The 18,554-nt window shown below is 33.2% G+C and overlaps 1 protein-coding gene and 1 non-coding gene across 2 annotated transcripts in view; both read right to left on the reverse strand.

Annotated features, from left to right (window-relative positions):
- ATF7IP (activating transcription factor 7 interacting protein) overlaps nucleotides 1-18,554 on the reverse strand; it is a 58,103-nt gene that overhangs the window by 7,554 nt on the left and 31,995 nt on the right. Inside the window, exons 8-11 of the mRNA XM_068971358.1 lie at nucleotides 17,661-18,296; nucleotides 11,050-11,114; nucleotides 3,565-3,643; nucleotides 1,634-1,789 (exon numbers count right to left, since the gene is read on the reverse strand). Of these exons, the coding sequence (XP_068827459.1) occupies nucleotides 1,634-1,789; nucleotides 3,565-3,643; nucleotides 11,050-11,114; nucleotides 17,661-18,296 (936 nt within the window). The remainder of the gene's footprint in view (nucleotides 1-1,633; nucleotides 1,790-3,564; nucleotides 3,644-11,049; nucleotides 11,115-17,660; nucleotides 18,297-18,554) is intronic.
- On the reverse strand, nucleotides 17,061-17,166 carry LOC138079369 (U6 spliceosomal RNA). Its single transcript, XR_011144851.1, has one exon. It is a non-coding gene; the product is annotated as a U6 spliceosomal RNA (small nuclear RNA).

Raw genomic sequence — 18,554 nt, forward strand, 5'->3', positions numbered from 1 at the left:
CCTATTAAAATACAGGCTTCTTCGTTCTCTATCATGGCATTCCCCCTAATTTATGTTCCAGAGAACATTAATGCCTTGAGTGATATTAACATATATTTATCAATAATGAGTTCTAAAATGTTCACCGACAGCATGGAGTACAAACAATGATTTTAAGGAGTTAACAATTTTTTGTTATAACTTTCTGAATTAGAACTACATTTTACAAATGACGTGTTAGCTATATAATACAAATCAATAATCAATATACTTTCCTATGGAAAAATATGTTCTACAATAAAACAAATTTGGAGGTAAAAACTGTATACAATAAAGATAAAGAGACTCCGTAGCCTTAACTTTCAATGTGAGTCTTTACAAAGAAGAAGTATATAAGGAGGAATACTTAGCTCTTCATCTCTTTATATCCCATTTTATTATCTATATTATTAACACTTCTTTCTAAATCATCTAAATTGACTGTCATTTTATTTCACTGGATAAAATTCCATGTAAGCTGAATGCTTTCCTTAATGAGAAAAGCATTTCACAGATAAATTTCTTAAGCAATGGGCTATTTTATGAAGAAGACGACCTGTCTTAATTGGCTTCCAAACAGATTAGGAGATACAAACTACATCTTGAAAATGTCTAATTAATAGCTTCTTGAGAGGTAGCAGGGAAAATATTAATGGTTATCTTCTGACAGTAGTGTTAGGCCAGTTAAAACAATTTCTAGTTAAGAATCACTGAAAAACTCTTGTTTGATCAATTATAACATCTTGGTTATAATTAGAATGAATCATTATATTCATCCCTTTCAGAGAAACTGTATTCATTTCTGCTGTTTACACTGTCAGATGACAAAGACATATATAGTTTAACTCTTCTTTATAACCATTCTGTATCAGTGCTGCTAGTTTAAAGACTGTCTGCAAAATTAAGTCACACTGCATTCAAAAACACACTTTGTCTTCAAAATGACAATGAGGAATACGCCAATACAATTCTTTTAAAAATAAAAAATAATAATGAAGGTTATTCTTAATCTTATCTTTAAAAAAAAAGTATAGCCTTTATAACTTATTACTAACACAATTAGGGTTAAAATCAAGTTCATCTCAAGGGAATGTGAAGAAAAGGACAAAATATCTGCAAAAGACTTTATTTGATAAAGGACTCATCCAAAACATACAAAGAACTCCTAGTAAGAAAATGTACAACCCAATTAAAAAGTGGACAAAGGATCTAAACAGACACCTCACCAAAGAAGATGAATAGATGGCAAACAAGCACAGGAAAAGCTGCTCAACATAATATATCATCAGGGAGATGCAAATCAAATAACAATGAGATTCTACTATCCCTATTAGAATGGTGAAAATCTAAAACACTAACAATACCAAATGCTGGTGAGGATGTGGAGCAACAGTTCCTTCCTCACACTCACTGCTGGTGAAAATGCAAACTGGTACAGCCACTCTACTCTGGCAGTTTCTGCAAAACCACATTCTTCCTGTATGATCCAGTAATCACATACATTGGTACTTACCTAAATGAGCTAATTTTCTGTCTAACCTTTCCACTCAGTTTCACAGTCATATTTCTCAACAGGCAAAACTAAAGTTTCAGCTCAGTGATTCAGCAAGTTTACCTGTAGGTAGTAAGTGTATGGTTGTCTGAGATGGTCCACTTGTTGGCACTCCAGATGGTTGAAGAGGTGGTGCCGGCTGGATGGGTTGCAATGGTCGAGATAAAGGCTGAGAAGAACTCATGGTTGACACAGGGGTATGATTTACCTTTTTAGGGTCTGTTAATTTAAAGTGAGGCAATATGATTACTGATAGAAAAATATTAGATATACAAGTTTATCTTTGCCATTCAGTTGCATTTTACCACTAAGAGAACAATTTCATTGTATTTTAATTAAGTGTACTTCTGCCAATTATGAAAACCAAGTCAGAACCTTAAATATTTCACTGTTGGTTCTATCATAGATTTTAAATCATATTTAAAGAAAATATAGTTGTAATTTAAAAAAAAAATGAAAAGAATCCTACTTTTAATAAAACAAGCTTACGGCTTTAGCAGGAGCTACTTTAATATTTGAGTGTTGATGAAGAAAATGCACATTAGATGGGAGAAGTTAAGTAACACTCAATGGTGGGGCAATGGAGAGAGATTCTAAGAGGCAGGGGTACTACAAAGGGAAATGGCAAGAGTACAGATGACAAACAAATTTTACTTTTTTATCAAAAACCAGCCCTATCTGTGTCCTCTTACAAATAATCAGTATTTACTTTTGTGCTCTAGGAAATTTCTTTCATTAAGATTTGTGTATTAAAAAAATAGTAAAAGCAATACAGAAAATTTGAAAGGTTTAAACAGTAATCAGACAGGTATGAATTCAACCCCAACAAATGATGACATAAATCTTCCAATTTTATATCAGTTTTATACAAAAAACCTGACCTTTCTGTCACATAATGAATTGTATAGCTACTTACTTTTATTTTTCTAAAACCAACTGAACTATCTTATTTCCTAAAATATAATTTCTTAAAATCGCTAGTATTTTTTAAAAAATTAATGTCTTAAAGGTATAATAACATCTGATTCTACTAGATTTTTCACACGCATTATATAATTACCACCATAAAGTTTTACAGATATGTCTATGAATAAACATCCCTGGTGGCTCAGATGGTAAAGCGTTTGTCTACAATGTGGGAGACCTGGGTTTGATCCCTGGGTAGGGAAGATTCCCTGGAGAAGGAAATGGCAACCCACTTCAGTACTCTTGCCTAGAAAATCCCATGGATGGAGGAGCCTGAGGCCGGCTACTGCCCATGGCGTCGCAAAGAGTCGGACACAACTGAGCGACTTCACTTTCACTTTCAAAGTTATTTTGTACAGTCAAATAAGTTTGAGAAATACTCTATGAATCATTCTTGGAGATTTACATTGTAAATCAGCACAGTAAAGGTTCACAGATATCTGTATTAAGGAAAAACACCCATATAATTTTAACTCAGCATTTCCCAAGCATATTTAACCATGAAAGTTTTTATTTACAAAACACCTATTAACACTGCAGAAGAATAACTTGGAATATTGTTCAACAGCTAACCAATATAATTTCTAAATATCATAACTCAGAATAATACTGAGAATTCTGGGTATACATGCTTTTTAACAATATCTTGATTTAACACCTACGTTAAAATATACATATACACATATGAAAAAAACATTTAAAGTCTAAAGACCTAGATTTAATTTGTACTTTGAATCTATCCTCAACTCTAAAACAGGCATTACAGGGTTATTGTAAGGATCAAGTGAAATAACAGATATAAAAAGAGAAGTATTCCATAAGTTAAATATTCTCCTAGTTGCTCTGTTTTCCTTTATGCTTTGTTAATATTCTCCCAAGATTTGATTTCTATTTTTTAATTCTAATCTTAAAAACTCTTTCTAAAATGGATACAAACAATGCTGTCAAGATTTGTATTAAGTATAATGAGTTAAGAGAGAAAAATGGTACCAAAGCATTCCTTAGTACGATTACTTATATTTAAGTACCTTGTAAAGCTCCACTCTCTTCATCATCCATTGTGAGATCAATGACACCACCTGAATCGCTGCTTGTGGCTTTTCCACTCTAAAAAACAAAATATTTGCATTTTGCTATGGGAACTCTGGTAGGCATAAGGAAAATAAAACGATACTGAGGGGAAGCAATGATAATGCACAGCCTGGTTCAATCCGGACCCCTAAATGACTTTACCTAAAGAGTGTTTGTCAGAATAATGACCCAAGGATACTCATGAATCAAATATCTGCCACCAAAAAAGAAAAAATCTTCCACAATAAATTATTTTCTTTTTTAATTATATTGTCAATTACACAGAGCTATTAGAGTGACTATCAGGTGCTTTAAGTGATTAAATGTAAACATAATTCATTTCTAATATTTAAATGTTGACCAAACCTACACTAAATTATCAACATTAATTCACAAAAAGACCAAAGGCAACTTTAAAGCCAGAATTAGGTTACATACAATAATCTATTTTTCTCCCTAACGAATGGTACAGTATCATAGAATGTAATGTGCTATAATCAGATGACATCCAATTTGACCAAAATCGACTCATTGTCCAAAATTATTAGAAATGTAGTTAAAAATTTTTTAAAACTATATAACGGCAATAAAAAAAGGAAAGCAGTACAACATAGACCTAAAGAGCCAAGATCTTCAAGTCAAAAAGAATGACTGAATCTTTTAGTTCTGACACTTACAAGTTACGTGAACTTATGTCAAAATGTCATTTTTTTAATTTCAAAAAATTGGATATGAAGTCTATTATAAGGATTAATACAAATATGCATTCAAAAAGCTTAACACCAGGCATGACACACAGTAACCACTCAATAAATGCTAATCATAATTACTTTATGATATATTTACAGTCATGTCAACTCCAAATGATTAAGGTTTTCATCTACAATACTAAAGTTTTACAAAATTAAAGAAAATGTTATCTTGATGTTAGATATATAGGCCAAATTCAAAGACCATGATGTAACTTTAAATCTTACAATTATAAACCTTTTCTACGATTGTGACTTCACAGAAAATGACTTGTTAATAAGCATCACAAACCTGTAAAACCCAAATTGAAAAGTTCTTAACAAACCCTTGAAGTACATAACAGAATCCACTTGCTATAACAGATCTATAAGATCCACTTGTCCAACTAAGGTCCACTTTTAAAATTAAATTTTAAATTCATCAAAAATTACTAGAACAACAGGCAAAGACTAGTAAAGTAGAAACCAACTAGAAATAAAAGATAGTCAATAAAAATAACTCCAAGTGGAGCCAGATATTGAATTTAACAGACTTCAAAGCAGCTGTTAAAAATATATTCCAAGAATTACTAGAACAAAGAATCCCAAAACTTACGTGGGATCATAAAAGACCCAGAATTGCCAAAGCAGTCCTGGGAGAATAGAACAAAACTGGAGGCCTAACACTCCCAACATCAACAATAAAACAAAGTTATAGCAATCAAAACAACATGTGGTGTTGGCATAAAAACAGACATGGATCAATGGATCAGAACAGAGCACCCAGAAATAAACCCACACACCAATGGGCAACTAATCTTTGACAAAGGAGGCAAAGATGATAACAATGGGCAAAAGACAGTCTCTTCAGCAAGTGGTGTTGGGAAAGCTGGACAGCCACATGTCTATCAATGATGCTGGAACATTCTCTCACTATACACAAACGTAAACTGAAAAATGGCTAAAGACTTAAATATGTAAGACATGACACCATAAAGCTCCCAAATGAGAACGTGGGCAAAACTTTCTCTGACATAAATCACACCAATGTTTTCTTAGGTGAGTCTTCCGAGGCAATAGAAATAAAAGCAAAAATAAACAAACAAAACCTAAAAAAACTCACAAGCTTTTGCACAGCAAAGGAAACCATAAACAAAAAGACAACCTACAGACTGGGAGGAAATACTTGCAAACAACACAACTGACAAGGGCTTAATTTCCAAAATATATAAACAGAGTATACAAATCAATAACTAAAAAACAAACAGCCCAATCAAAATATGCGCAGAAGACTTAAACAGACATTTCTCCAAAGAAGATGGGCAACAAGCACATGAAATGATGCTAATACAACTAATTACCAGAGAAATGCAAATCAAAACTACAAGGAAGTATCATCTCAAACTGGTCAGAAGGATCATCATTGAAAAGTCTACAAACAATAAGTGCCTGCGAGCATGTGGACAAAAGGGTACCCTCGTACACTATTGGTGAAAATGTAAATTACCAATGCAACCACTATGGAGGAAAATATAGAGGTTCCTTAAAAAACTTAAACTAGAGTTACCACTTGATCCAAACATCTTATTGCTGGGCACACATCCAGAGAAAACTCTTAATTCAAAAAGATACACAAACTTCAATGTTCACAGCAGCACTATTTACAACAGCCAAGATATGAAAGCAACCTAAATGTCTATTGACAGATAAATAAAGATGTTTCTCTTACACAGACATACACACAAACACACATGAAATATTAATTAGCCATAAAAAAGAATGGGCTTAAGGATTATCATACTAAGTGAAGTCAGAAAGATATATGATAACACTTACACATGGAATCTAAAATATACAAATGGATTCACTTATAAAACAGAAACAGACTCATAGACATAGAAAACAAACTAATGGTTACCAAAGGGCCAAAGGCAGGGAGGGATAAATTAAGAGTCTGGGATTAGCAGATACAAACTACTATATATAAAATAGAAAACAGTAAGATTCTATCATATATCTAAGGGAACTATATTCAATATCTTCTAATAACCTGTAATGAAAAAGAATATATACATATGTGTAACTGAATCACTTTGCTGTACACCACAATCTAACACAACATTGTAAATCAATTATACTTCAATTTTTTAAGAAAAGACAACAGACAACAGAAGAATTAAGAGTATTAAAAATCAACACAAAATTAAAGTAGGGAGAAAAGTACCTCAAAACAAAAAATAGATGATATATTTTTAAAATTATAAAACAGACCTAAATTCAACCATATCAATGACTAAACCAACTAAATGGAGTGAAATTTCCTATCAATATTAGGGACTGTCAGATAAAATAACACATCAAAAAATCAAGAAATAAGTAGTTTTTTCCTCCTAGATACTCACTTTAATCACAAACACACAAGCATACTGAAAAAAAACTGCTGTAATTACATTAATGTTAGAGAAGATACAAAGAGTAAGTCTTATAAAGATAAAAGGGACAATTTGTGTATTTCTTTTTATTGTTTTAATGTTCTATTATAAGGTGCATATTTTTCTATAGTTTATAATCTATAATAGGAAGAGAAGGTCTATAATCAATGAGCTAATCTACTGAATTGTATTTTTACTTATCATAACCTGACTGATAAAATTCATCTATTATCACATACTACAGTAGTCTCCTGTTTCAATTTTCTTAAGAAATAAAATCTAATTATTTCAATAATTATCAACAGCAAATAAAAGATAGTCATGATAGCTGGAACGGTTTCCATCAGGCTCTTCAGTGTTCTATATTCATTAACAAATTTCATCTACAATAATTTGTGGCTGAGATCAGCATTAGCCATATTTTATAGGTAAGAAATCAAATCCAAGGTTTAGATAACTTACTCAAGCCTTACATATTAGGTAAGTTACAGCTGCCAGACTGTCTGACTCTAGATCTTATTATTTCTATGTCACTAGGTTCATGCTTTTCTGCCATCAATTCTGAGAAAACTTACGTAATCAAGAGACATTACATGCCTATACCTGCATTTATACATATTACCAAAGTTCTGAAACTGCTAAAAAACATCTTGTGTCAAATAGGTTTTAATACTAAGAATCTATTTTATTAAAAAGTTATTTAATCATGTGTCCTTCCCCCAAATGACCACTCCCAACATATGAACACTAAGAAAATTTCAAGAGGCAAAGATAGTGGCTTTGTAGGGTTTTTTTTTTTATACTAAAACAAATAATAAGATCATATTTAAAAGGCAATAAGAATATATTTGAAAGGCTAGAATAGGGCACTTGGACAACTGCAGAGAATGCCAGTACAGAAGACCTGGCTGTTCACTCCACACACATCTCTCCAAAGGAATTTGGGAACTACCTTAAGGTTTGGCTGGCTACCAAAAATGTGGCCCTTAGAGAGTTTACATAAATTATTATTAATTTTCTTATGTACCTTAAATACCTTAAACAATGAACTGTGTCATATTGGCTTATCAAGGTTGATCTGCACAAACACCAAGACTGATGGTGCACACCTGGTTTCACTATTGGGAGTCCTGCATTTTGACTGCCATAGCTGGTTACACAGAAAGCAGCAGCTGTCCAATCAGCTCAGGCTGTGATACTCAGTCAGGCTTACCTGGCAAAGACTTTTGTCACTTGTTACTTAAGGTAAAAACCAGAAAGAAAGCCCCTCCTGTGGAGTGCTGGTTAGGGAAGAACATGGAAGCCTCAGGCCTGACTGCACTTGATCCCACTTGATGCTTATTTTTTTCCCTGCTGGTTTGGTTCCCTATTTTCTGCTGTGATGAACCATAACAATGAATATAACCTGTCACAGGTTTTATGAGTCCTTCTAGCAAATCAGCAAAATTGAAGTGGATCTCAGGTCCCTCCAAACAGTAATATAAAACTACAGATACAGCAGAAAATGATTTCTACACTGTTTTACAACATATGATGGTAGTTTCAATAAATAATGTTTTACCACATAAAATATATTAGTAATGTACTACATGAAATGAGATCTATGAATAAAATATATAATAACAATTATATGGAATATGCTAATAAATACTTATTTGGAAGACATTAGAGAAATCTTCATTCAAGGACTACAAAAAGAGAATATTTTATATATCTTTAATTAATTTCTCATTAGCTATGTCTGAACAATAATCATTTCCATACATGCCATCTAGATTCCTTCTAACTTATGATAGTCTTAGAAGTGCTCAGAAGTACAACTAAGTAAGACTTGGCATAGAAAAAAGAAGTTATCTGAGTGGTTAGAAAGCTAAGAGTGTAAAGAATCATAGGCTACCTATTTCACACCAGATTCTATTTGCTACCAAGTAACATGCAGGGTAAAAAGCTAACAGCAATTTCTTAAGATATGTTTTAAAAAAATTGTACTGTTACATTATCAAAATATTTTTGCACAACAAAACTTTTATCTATAAGCCAATAAAGCATCGATTTATAACTAGCAGCCCATATATATTTCCATAATAATTTATTATATAATAAAACTTGCATATTATAGTTACTATTTAAATCCATAACTGGAACTCATTCAAACCTTTGATCAGACATGACTTTAACAGATTACCTGCCTACTCAACGCTACTTGTGTTTTTCATACAATGGTAGTGAATTACTATTCCTGTTAAGCCAAATAAAATGTTCATTGAGAGACTTTCCTGGTGGTCCAGTGGCTAAGACTCCATGCTCCCAATGCAGGGGGCCTAGGTTCAATGCCTGGTCAAGGAAGTTAAGATCCCACATGCCACAACTAAGACCTGGTACAGCCAATTAAATTCATTAAATAAACAAGAAGAATTTTTTAAAAAATATTCTTTGAGAACTTAGAATTTCGTTGTACAGTCTCTTTGCTAATCTGATGCAGACACTTCAGGTGTCTTTTGGATCTACTGGAACAAATTGCTTTATCAAAATAAAAGTTATATAATACAATGTAAACTAAAATAGGATTCTAAAACTTGTGAAGTGGTAATACATGTTTTAGAATTTCTAGAACATAAGTAGCTGAGTGTGACTAAATTTTATATTATTTTGTTATTTTTTTAATTAAAAAGAATATTTTTAAGTAAAGAATTTTAAAAGTATGGTAAACTTTTATATCAATTTTAATTTCACTGAAATGTTTACAACATTACATATACTTTATTTTAGCAATCTAATATAACTTAAAAATTTTTTTATTTTATACTGGAGTATAGCCAACTGACAATGTTATGCCAGTTTCAGGTGGACAGCAAAGGGATTTAGCCATACATATACATGTACCATTCTCCCCCAATTCCTCTCCCATCCAGGCTGTCATATAACATTGAAGTGTAACTCTTTACAATGATGAAAATATTCCATATCTTTGTTTTCCAATATGGTAGTTACTATCTATATATGGCTTTTGAGCCTTGAAATGGGCCTACGTGATAGACGAAGTAAATTTTTTATTTAAGGCTAAATTAAATCCATTTTCATTTAAATAGCCTACATGTGATTAGTGGTTACCACATTAGACAGCACAATTCTAGAAGAATCACCATTTATAACAAGATGAAAACACAGCCATTAATAGTGTACATCTTCCTCTCCTAAAACATGACCTAGTATGTCCAAACAAACAAGAAAAAAATTACTGAGAGAAATGAGGATGTTTGTAATTTCTTTGTTTAGCTTTGGTTTTACTTTATAAAGTAAAGCTAGACTTCCTATGTTACATAAAAGTCACTGAATATATCGATGTTTGCTATACTACATGCCTCCCAAGAAATTACTCCATATACTTTTAATTAAAAACATAGCTATAAGACATCCTCAGAAACAATCAAAACTTTGACCTTTAATATCATATAAAAAGCCTGCTAAAATCTGTAAGAAATAAAATATTTCTAATAGCTTTAGTTTGAGCTATACAGCATGGTATGTATCTATCTTTAGTCAAAAATCCATCATTTTAATAAAGATGAATAGTCAAAATTAAAGCTCACTATGCCCTTGTTTTAAAATTCACATCATTTATTCATGCCTGACTTATTCGATTTTTTCTCTCACTAGGAAAATATATGAGTTTCTAGATATGATTAAGAGGAAGGGAAGAAATTAGACCATCAAACATGCAATGACTTCCCTATGAATCTATTATACCTAAAGCAATGTAGAAGAATAATCATGATGAACTTTATTAATACAGGAAAAATGGAGTTACTCCACTCCTGAGTGACTTAAATTTAACATGAAAAAGTACCAAGACTGGCAAAATGCTAATAAGCCAGAAAAATCAAAATTTTCTTTCCATAAAACTTATTTCTGATCAGCTCTGAACAAACTAAAATGGTGTCTTTGTGTGTGCTGGCAATGGCAGGACAGAGGATAGGGAGGCGTGGGGAGAGGGATAAACCAGTGAGACCTTCTTAAAAAGATGGGCCAGGAAGAAATTACATGTGGAGACTAAAACTTCACACTGTATGAAAGAAAATAACTAGACTGTCAGTTATATATAATCCAATATCAGTAAAAGAATTACTAATCAAAAAAATTCAATTCTTGTCAAACAACACAGAGAAGCTGTTTGAAAAATTTTGGACAGTTGTAAAAAACAAACTTGGAATAATTTTCATTTTATCAAAGAATATCAATAGAAATCCATTCTTTCATTTTGAAACTGTAGCAAACATCTTACCTGTGATGTGCTATCGGCTGCTTTCTTATTAACAGAAGCATCTACTGCTTTGTTTGTCTGGTTTTCTAAGGAGTCGAAAAAAAAAAAAAACAAAACTCAGAGCTATTTTTAAAGGAACCCAGAAAATGTGAAAGGATAGGTTTCTTTATATACAACAATTCACATTAATTTTCTCCAATAGTTTTTTGTTTGTTAACATGTTACATACGTAAATTACTCTCTGAGACCATTGCTACAAATCTTTCAGAAGGACAAATTGATACTAGAAATCCAAATACTTCATATACCCATTAAACAGAAATTTTAACTCTAACCAAAGGAATATTACAGGGAAGCAATTTAAGATGTGTATAACCTAAATGTTAGAACACAGAAAGTTAAATAAAATATAATCCTTCCATACTACACACCTCTGGAGAAAAAACTTAGTAACATGGCAAAAATGTAATAAATTCACTAGAAAAATAAAGTGATCCTGATGAAACATACATGAATAATCTCAATAGCTCAATCACAGATGATTTTCCGTTATTCATTTTTCAATAAACTTGTATTGAGTTTGTATACACACACAAACATACATATGAATTTTGCACGTATAGAACTACAACTATATAGTTGTATAAAAGATAGCTGAATGAAAAAACAGCACAGAAAAGAAACAAAATATGTTTTTCTGTCTCAGTTTCTAAAGAAAAGGTATTAAGTTTTGTCAAATGTCTTGAGCATCTACTGAGGTGATTAGTCAGTTTTTTCTCTTTGGTAATGTGATCAATTACATTAATAGGAGTTTTCTAATGCTGAAACATCCTATCTACACTTCCTGTCAAAAAAAACTCTAGTCAAAATATGACACTCCTTTCATTTGTAAATCTTCATAACATACATACAAAGTAAATCATTTAACAATATATTTAAAAAGACAAAACCAGAAATGGTAGATACAATTATTTCTATCTATACATTAAAAAAAAATGAGGAAAAATATCTACCTGTTAACAAGAGGGTTTTACAGGCTAGGTAAGTAAAAGGGGCCCTTCCAATTTCTGCCTACCCTATCTGAATTATCTTAGTTCTTTGCATAGCAAGAAAATATACATATATACACATACACATATTCATGTGTGTGTATATATAACCTAAGGAATCTCCCAGGTATATTTAAGACGTATGTAACTTTAAGGCTGTGGTTTTTCCAGTGGTCATGTATGGATGTGAGAGTTGGACTGTGAAGAAAGCTGAGCACCGAAGAATTGATGCTTTTGAACTGTGGTGTTGGACAACCGAAGAATTGATGCTTTTGAACTGTGGTGTTGGAGAAGACTCTTGAGAGTCCCTTGGACTGCAAGGAGATCCAACCAGTCCATTCTAAAGGAGATCAGTCCTGGGTGTTCTTTGGAAGGAATGATGCTAAAGCTGAAACTCCAGTACTTTGGCCACCTCATGTGAAGAGTTGACTCAATGGAAAAGACTCTGATGCTGGGAGGGATTGGGGGCAGAAGGAGAAGGGGACGACAGAGGATGAGATGGCTGGATGGCATCACGGACTCGATGGATGTGAGTCTGAATGAACTCCAGGAGTTGGTGATGGACAGGGAGGCCTGGCGTGCTGCAGTTCATGAGGTTGCAAAGAGTCGGACACAACTGAGCAACTGCACTGCACTGAACTGATGTAACTTAAAAATACATATACATATCTTTAATATCTTAAAATTACTTCATTTACAATGAATCAGCTTCATTTCTGGACTGCAAAGTTTTTTAAATACTACTTAATAAAACAAACTTTTTAAAAATAGTACTTCTTAAAAATACTACTTAATAATAAAAAAATTAATTCCAGGTTACTGACATGCGAGTAGTAACATACACTCAAGACATTAGCAAAACATAAGCAGTTTACTATCAATTTTTAAAAATATGTATACAGTGTCATTCATTTGGATTTAAAACACATTCTCAAGTGAAAATAAAAGGTAAGTCAAGAACCAAAGCAGGTGAGGGAGTTTCATTTTTATTTTCTTTTGATTGGTTGGGTGGCTGGTTTAATTCTAAGTCATGTCTGACTCTTGCAACCCATGGGCTGTAGCCCACCAGACTCCTCTGTACATGGAATTTTCTGTGGACTTATCCTCATACAATTATTCTCAAGATTCAGGAAAGATTTAAACTGATTAATGAAATGTTTTATTTCTAAACATACACACACACACAAATACTAATAAATATGAGAGTTTTCTTATCCAGCATGATTCTCTCTTTGACTTAATTGTCTCAGGACACAAAGTTAATTATTCATAAAGCTGTAATAATATTCTTATCCTAGATTTTTCATTAACTTCTCCTACCCTTTTATTAGATTGCTGTCTTGATTCTCAATGTAACATTTTATAGTTTCACTGTATCTTTTGTTTTCTTTTACTACTTCAGATGAATTTTGAAAGTAAAAAGTTACAAATCAATCTATCAAGCAATAAAATTGGCAGGATATAAAGTCAAAAATTGTACACCAAACTCTATCATATAAGAAACATCTCTGTCTCTTTATTCTTAAAAGACACTGTCACTTTTAACCAACACTGAAATTTTACCAGCATCAAAAAACAGATGTGCATATGTGCACAGGACATTATGAGCATCATAAAGCAGATATGCATTATTTGCATGTGCATTTTACAGGAGTGCCTTAGTAGTGTACGTTGGTAGGTGCTGGATAACTGAATGAAAATAAGTGGAATGTAAAAACAAAAATTTTAGGTCATTTTTACAACCCTATCTTTCATCTAGAGCATTCCCAAGTGCCTCTAACTCCATTTCCACCCCTCCTGTAGCCAGTGTTCGTGGATGTCACACTCCTTCCTCTCTGTAAAAATCCTTTAAAACTCTACTTCCCACCATCTTGCCATTCACTCCATTCTCGTACCTTCCCAGAACACCCATATCCTCTCACAGAAACCTGCATAATTTACATTCATCACACTTATAATTATTTAACATTAAGTTCCCTATTTGACTATGAGTTTAGTTAGAATAGGGACTATTTTGTGCATATCTGTGTGTCTGCATGATTTGAGAACAAAACAGGCGTTCAATGTTTTATGAATGAATGCATGCATGCTAAGTCACACTTCAGTTGTGTCCAACTCTGTATGACTCTATGGACAGCAGCCCACCAGGCTCCTCTGTCCACAGGACTCTCCAGGCAAGAATACTGGAGTGGGTAGCCATTTCCTTCTCCAATGAACGAATGAGATAAGCTATAATTTGGTCTCTAAATTTGCAAGTAATCCTTAGAACTTTTATTTTATACTTTATTAAAAATATTGACTTACTCTATGGAGATATAGGTATATAAATATATACAAATGCATACTGTCTAGTTATACATTATGTAGACAGCATATTAAAAAGCAGAGACATTACTCTGCCAACAAAGGTCTGTCTAGTCAAGGCTATGGTTTTTCCAGTGGTCATGTATGGATGTAGAGTTAGACTACAAAGAAAGCTGAGCGCCAAAGAATTGATGCTTTTGAACTGTGGTGTGGAAAAGACTCTTGAGAGTCCCTTGGACTGCAAGGAGATCCAACAAGTCCATGCTAAAGGAGATCAGTCCTGGGTGTCCACTGGAAGGACTGATGTTGAAGCTGAAACTCCAATACTCTGGCCAACTGATGCGAAGAGCTGACTCATTTGAAAAGACCCTGATGCTGGGAAAGATTGAGGGCAGGAGGAGAAGGGGACAACAGAGGATGAGATGGTTGGATGGCATCATCAACTCAATGGACATGGATTTGGGTGGACTCCGGGAGTTGGTGATGGACAGGGAGGCCTGGCGTGCTGCACTTCATGGAGTCGCAAAGAGTCGGACACAACTGAGTGACTGAACTGAACCGAACTGAAATAGAACTTACATAAGCATAGTTTTCAAAAAGTTTTAATTAAATAACTAATTAATTTAACACTTTATGGATTTATTAAAGTTTAGTTTCAACCTTCATATTCAGCCAAATTTTGCTATTTGACCTCAGCTTAGGTTTTTGCAAGTCTCAATAGCTAAATGCCTACTTTTATACCATTTATGGAATCCTTAAAATTATACATAATCAGAGAATATATCATCTCATAGGACCTCCTTCTAATTAACATGGTAAACAAAGCCAAGCTTATAATTAATATTTTTGGTTAATATCTAATAATTTCAAATATATGTAAGCATTCCAAATAGAACTCAAAATGAAGATCTCCATAATATATGTATTAAAGTATATGTGTTAAATATATGTTAAAATATAAAGTTTTACATATAAATGCAATATCACAAAACTAGTAATAATTACTAAAATTATTGATTTTATATACAAAAATAATTAGTGACAGTCAAGAAATTAAACAGAAACAGACTGACATTACAACTAATAAAGCACATTAAGCTAGATAATTTTGGGAAAAACACACCCTTTGGGTCAACAAATGTTCATACAATGTTAACAGGATAATGAAATTGAATTATAATTCTGATGTGTGTGTGTATGCTTAGTCAGGTCCAATTATTTGCAACCCTATGGACTGCAGCCACCAGGCTTCTCTGTCCATGTGATTCTCCTAGGAAGAATACTGGAATGGGTTGCCATTTCCTCCTCTAGGGGATTTTTCTGACCCTGGGATCAAACCTCCATCTCCTGTGTTACCTGCACTGACAGGTGGATACTTTACCAATGAGCTCATAATTCTGATACTGTACAAGTATTTAGGGAACTTGCAATCATAACATTAGACAGAGTAATCTCTCAAGTTATTTACTTCTTTTCAGGCTATGGTCTTTCAGGGAAAGTTGTATATTTAAGAATTTACCTTATCTTGTAACCATGATTTAAAAACAATGTCAACTAAGCTCAAAATTTCATAAAAAAGAAAAACTCCAAAATCACAGAAAACAATGTCCATGATAATCATCTTCCACCTAACATGGTAAAAAATAGTAATGATTAGAAAAAATGTAATGCCCCCCCAAAATCTTGCTCATTCACTGAACTCAATTTAAAGTAAGCATCTAAGGAATTTTGTGACAGCAGATAATGCTAATAAATATCATTACTGTACCATGCAAATATTTAATTTTAAATACTAATAATAACTGTATTTGAAATTTCAGATTTAATCTTATATCCCAGATGTTAATTGTATGAGGGTGATATTCAGCTTCATTCCAGTATGAATTTTTATCTACCATTCATTTATTCTCAGTAACTCTATGAAACTCTATTTTATGAGAATATATACTCAGAAGACAAGTGTACTCTACTGAAGACCACATAAGAAATTAAAAAAACAAGCCCTGTATATCTCACCTATAAAAAGTAATTTTGTACTTTATAATTTTTTTTTTAATATTTCAAGATCAACTATATCAACAGGACAGCTACTACAACAATTTCACTATATACATGATGCCCAGGTACTCTATCCTGTCTTTCCAAAAGTAGTGGGGATAAATATAAAATCAGAAATGAAGAATAAGCAAGTTCAGGAATGTATATATAATCTATGCTTTCTAAGAACAAGGAAGATAGAGATCTACAGATTTTAAATCAGGAACAATCAAGTCCTCCTTTTTGCAATACTTCAAAGTATATATAAATATACAAACATAATCATGTAAAATATGCCATATGGGAAAATATATAAGGGAAAACAAGAAGCAAGGAAATGTTCTGCAGTAAACTAAAGAGGGAAAGACCTAGTATAGAACCATTCAAATTTGGAAGATAGGCGTGAAGAACGCACAAAGGATTTTCCCAAATGGGGTAATGGGCAGGGGCTTCCCTAGTGTCTCAGATGGTAAAGAATCTACCTTCAATGCAGGAGACTGAAGTTTGATCCCTGGGTTGGGAAGATCCCCTGGAGAAGGGAATGGCAACCCACTCCACTATTCTTTTTTTTTAATTCATTTATTTTTAAATTGAAGGATAATTGCTTTACAGAATTTTGTTGGTTTCTGCCAAACATGAACAAAAAATATGGAACACTTCACGAATTTGCGTGTCATCCTTGTGCAGGGTCATATTAATCTTCTCTGTATCATTCTAATTTTAGTATATCTGCTGCCCAAGTGAGTACCACTCCAGTATTCTCACTTGGAGAATTCCATGGACAGAAGAACCTAGCAGGCTACAGTCCATGGGGTCACACAGAGTTGGACATGACTGAGCGACTAACACTTTCACTAGAGATGTGTGGTTGTTATTTTCCTTTTATTAGCATATATTATGTCACTTAGATACTTTACAACATACTGTTTTCTGTATATTCAGAATATCTGCAAAATGTGTCATAAAAGTAATTCACAATGCTTGCTACAAAGCCAAAATTAAAAATTTGCCCAGGTTAGGAAAACTAGTAAAAGATGAATTACAAATGGTAACTTCTCACTCAAACTCTCAGATCCCACTTTAACAACATCATTCCTCTTGGGTAACTAAAATAGTGTCTGTGAAATTCTATTCACTCTGTCTTCTAATAATGTTAGTCAACTACATACACACACAAATTCAATTATCTACAGACTATTAACAAGTTTGCATTTCTATTATTAAATCCACATGTTGACTTACCAATTCTTGTGGTGGTAGTGTTGCTCTGTTCTGCAGGAGATGAAGTACTAAAAGCAGAAATTGGAATTTTCATCTGTATAGGACCTCGATTATTTGATGGACTATAGAGTCCTGATGGGCCTACTGTAGGTAAAGAAGTCCTGGTGGCTTGTACAATAGAGTGTGCTGTTGGAACAGCCTGTACAGCAAGCGTTGTTCCTAATGGTGCAGCACTGGCAGGAGAATTCCTTTGAATACTAGGACTGGGCACAGAAGGAACGCTGTTTGGTTTCGGGTTTGGCAAAGATGGCAAAGACACTGGATTTTTGGTAAGACCGCTCACTGTAGGTGGGCTTTGTACAGAAATGAATTCAACGTTGCCTGATGGTTGATTGGTCACTAAAGTCCCTGGATGGCTCTGGAGGAGCTGAGGCTGGGAGGATACAGCAACAGGTACATGTAAAATCACTGGTAAAGACTGTAAAGAGATTGTAGGTTGGGGATTTCCACTAGGCACCTGAGTAGAAGCAACTACTGTAGCTGTGTTGGGTGCAGGAAGAACTGATGTGGCTGTCAGAGAACCTGAAGTCACTGGAGGCTGCAATTTAGGTTGACTATTGACAACCGTTGGAGGAGTGACAAGATTGGTTGAAGATACTATAAAAAAAAAAGAGAAGTTTCAGTTTAAATAGCCATCTTTATCAGCTAAAATAATACAAATTTGATGTACTGCAATATACACAGTAGTCTCTCATATCTTTTAATTTGATTTAAATCCTTGAGTTCTTAGATTTGCAGAATCATTTCTGCATCTACATTTGGTACATTATGAAAATAGCACATTTTATCATTAAGATGGAGGACTGCTATCACTGTATGAAGAGTCTCCGAAAATGAGCAACTTACTTCAGAGTA

Source organism: Capricornis sumatraensis, chromosome 4 (genome assembly GCF_032405125.1).
Source record: "Capricornis sumatraensis isolate serow.1 chromosome 4, serow.2, whole genome shotgun sequence".
Classification (NCBI taxonomy): domain Eukaryota; kingdom Metazoa; phylum Chordata; class Mammalia; order Artiodactyla; family Bovidae; genus Capricornis; species Capricornis sumatraensis.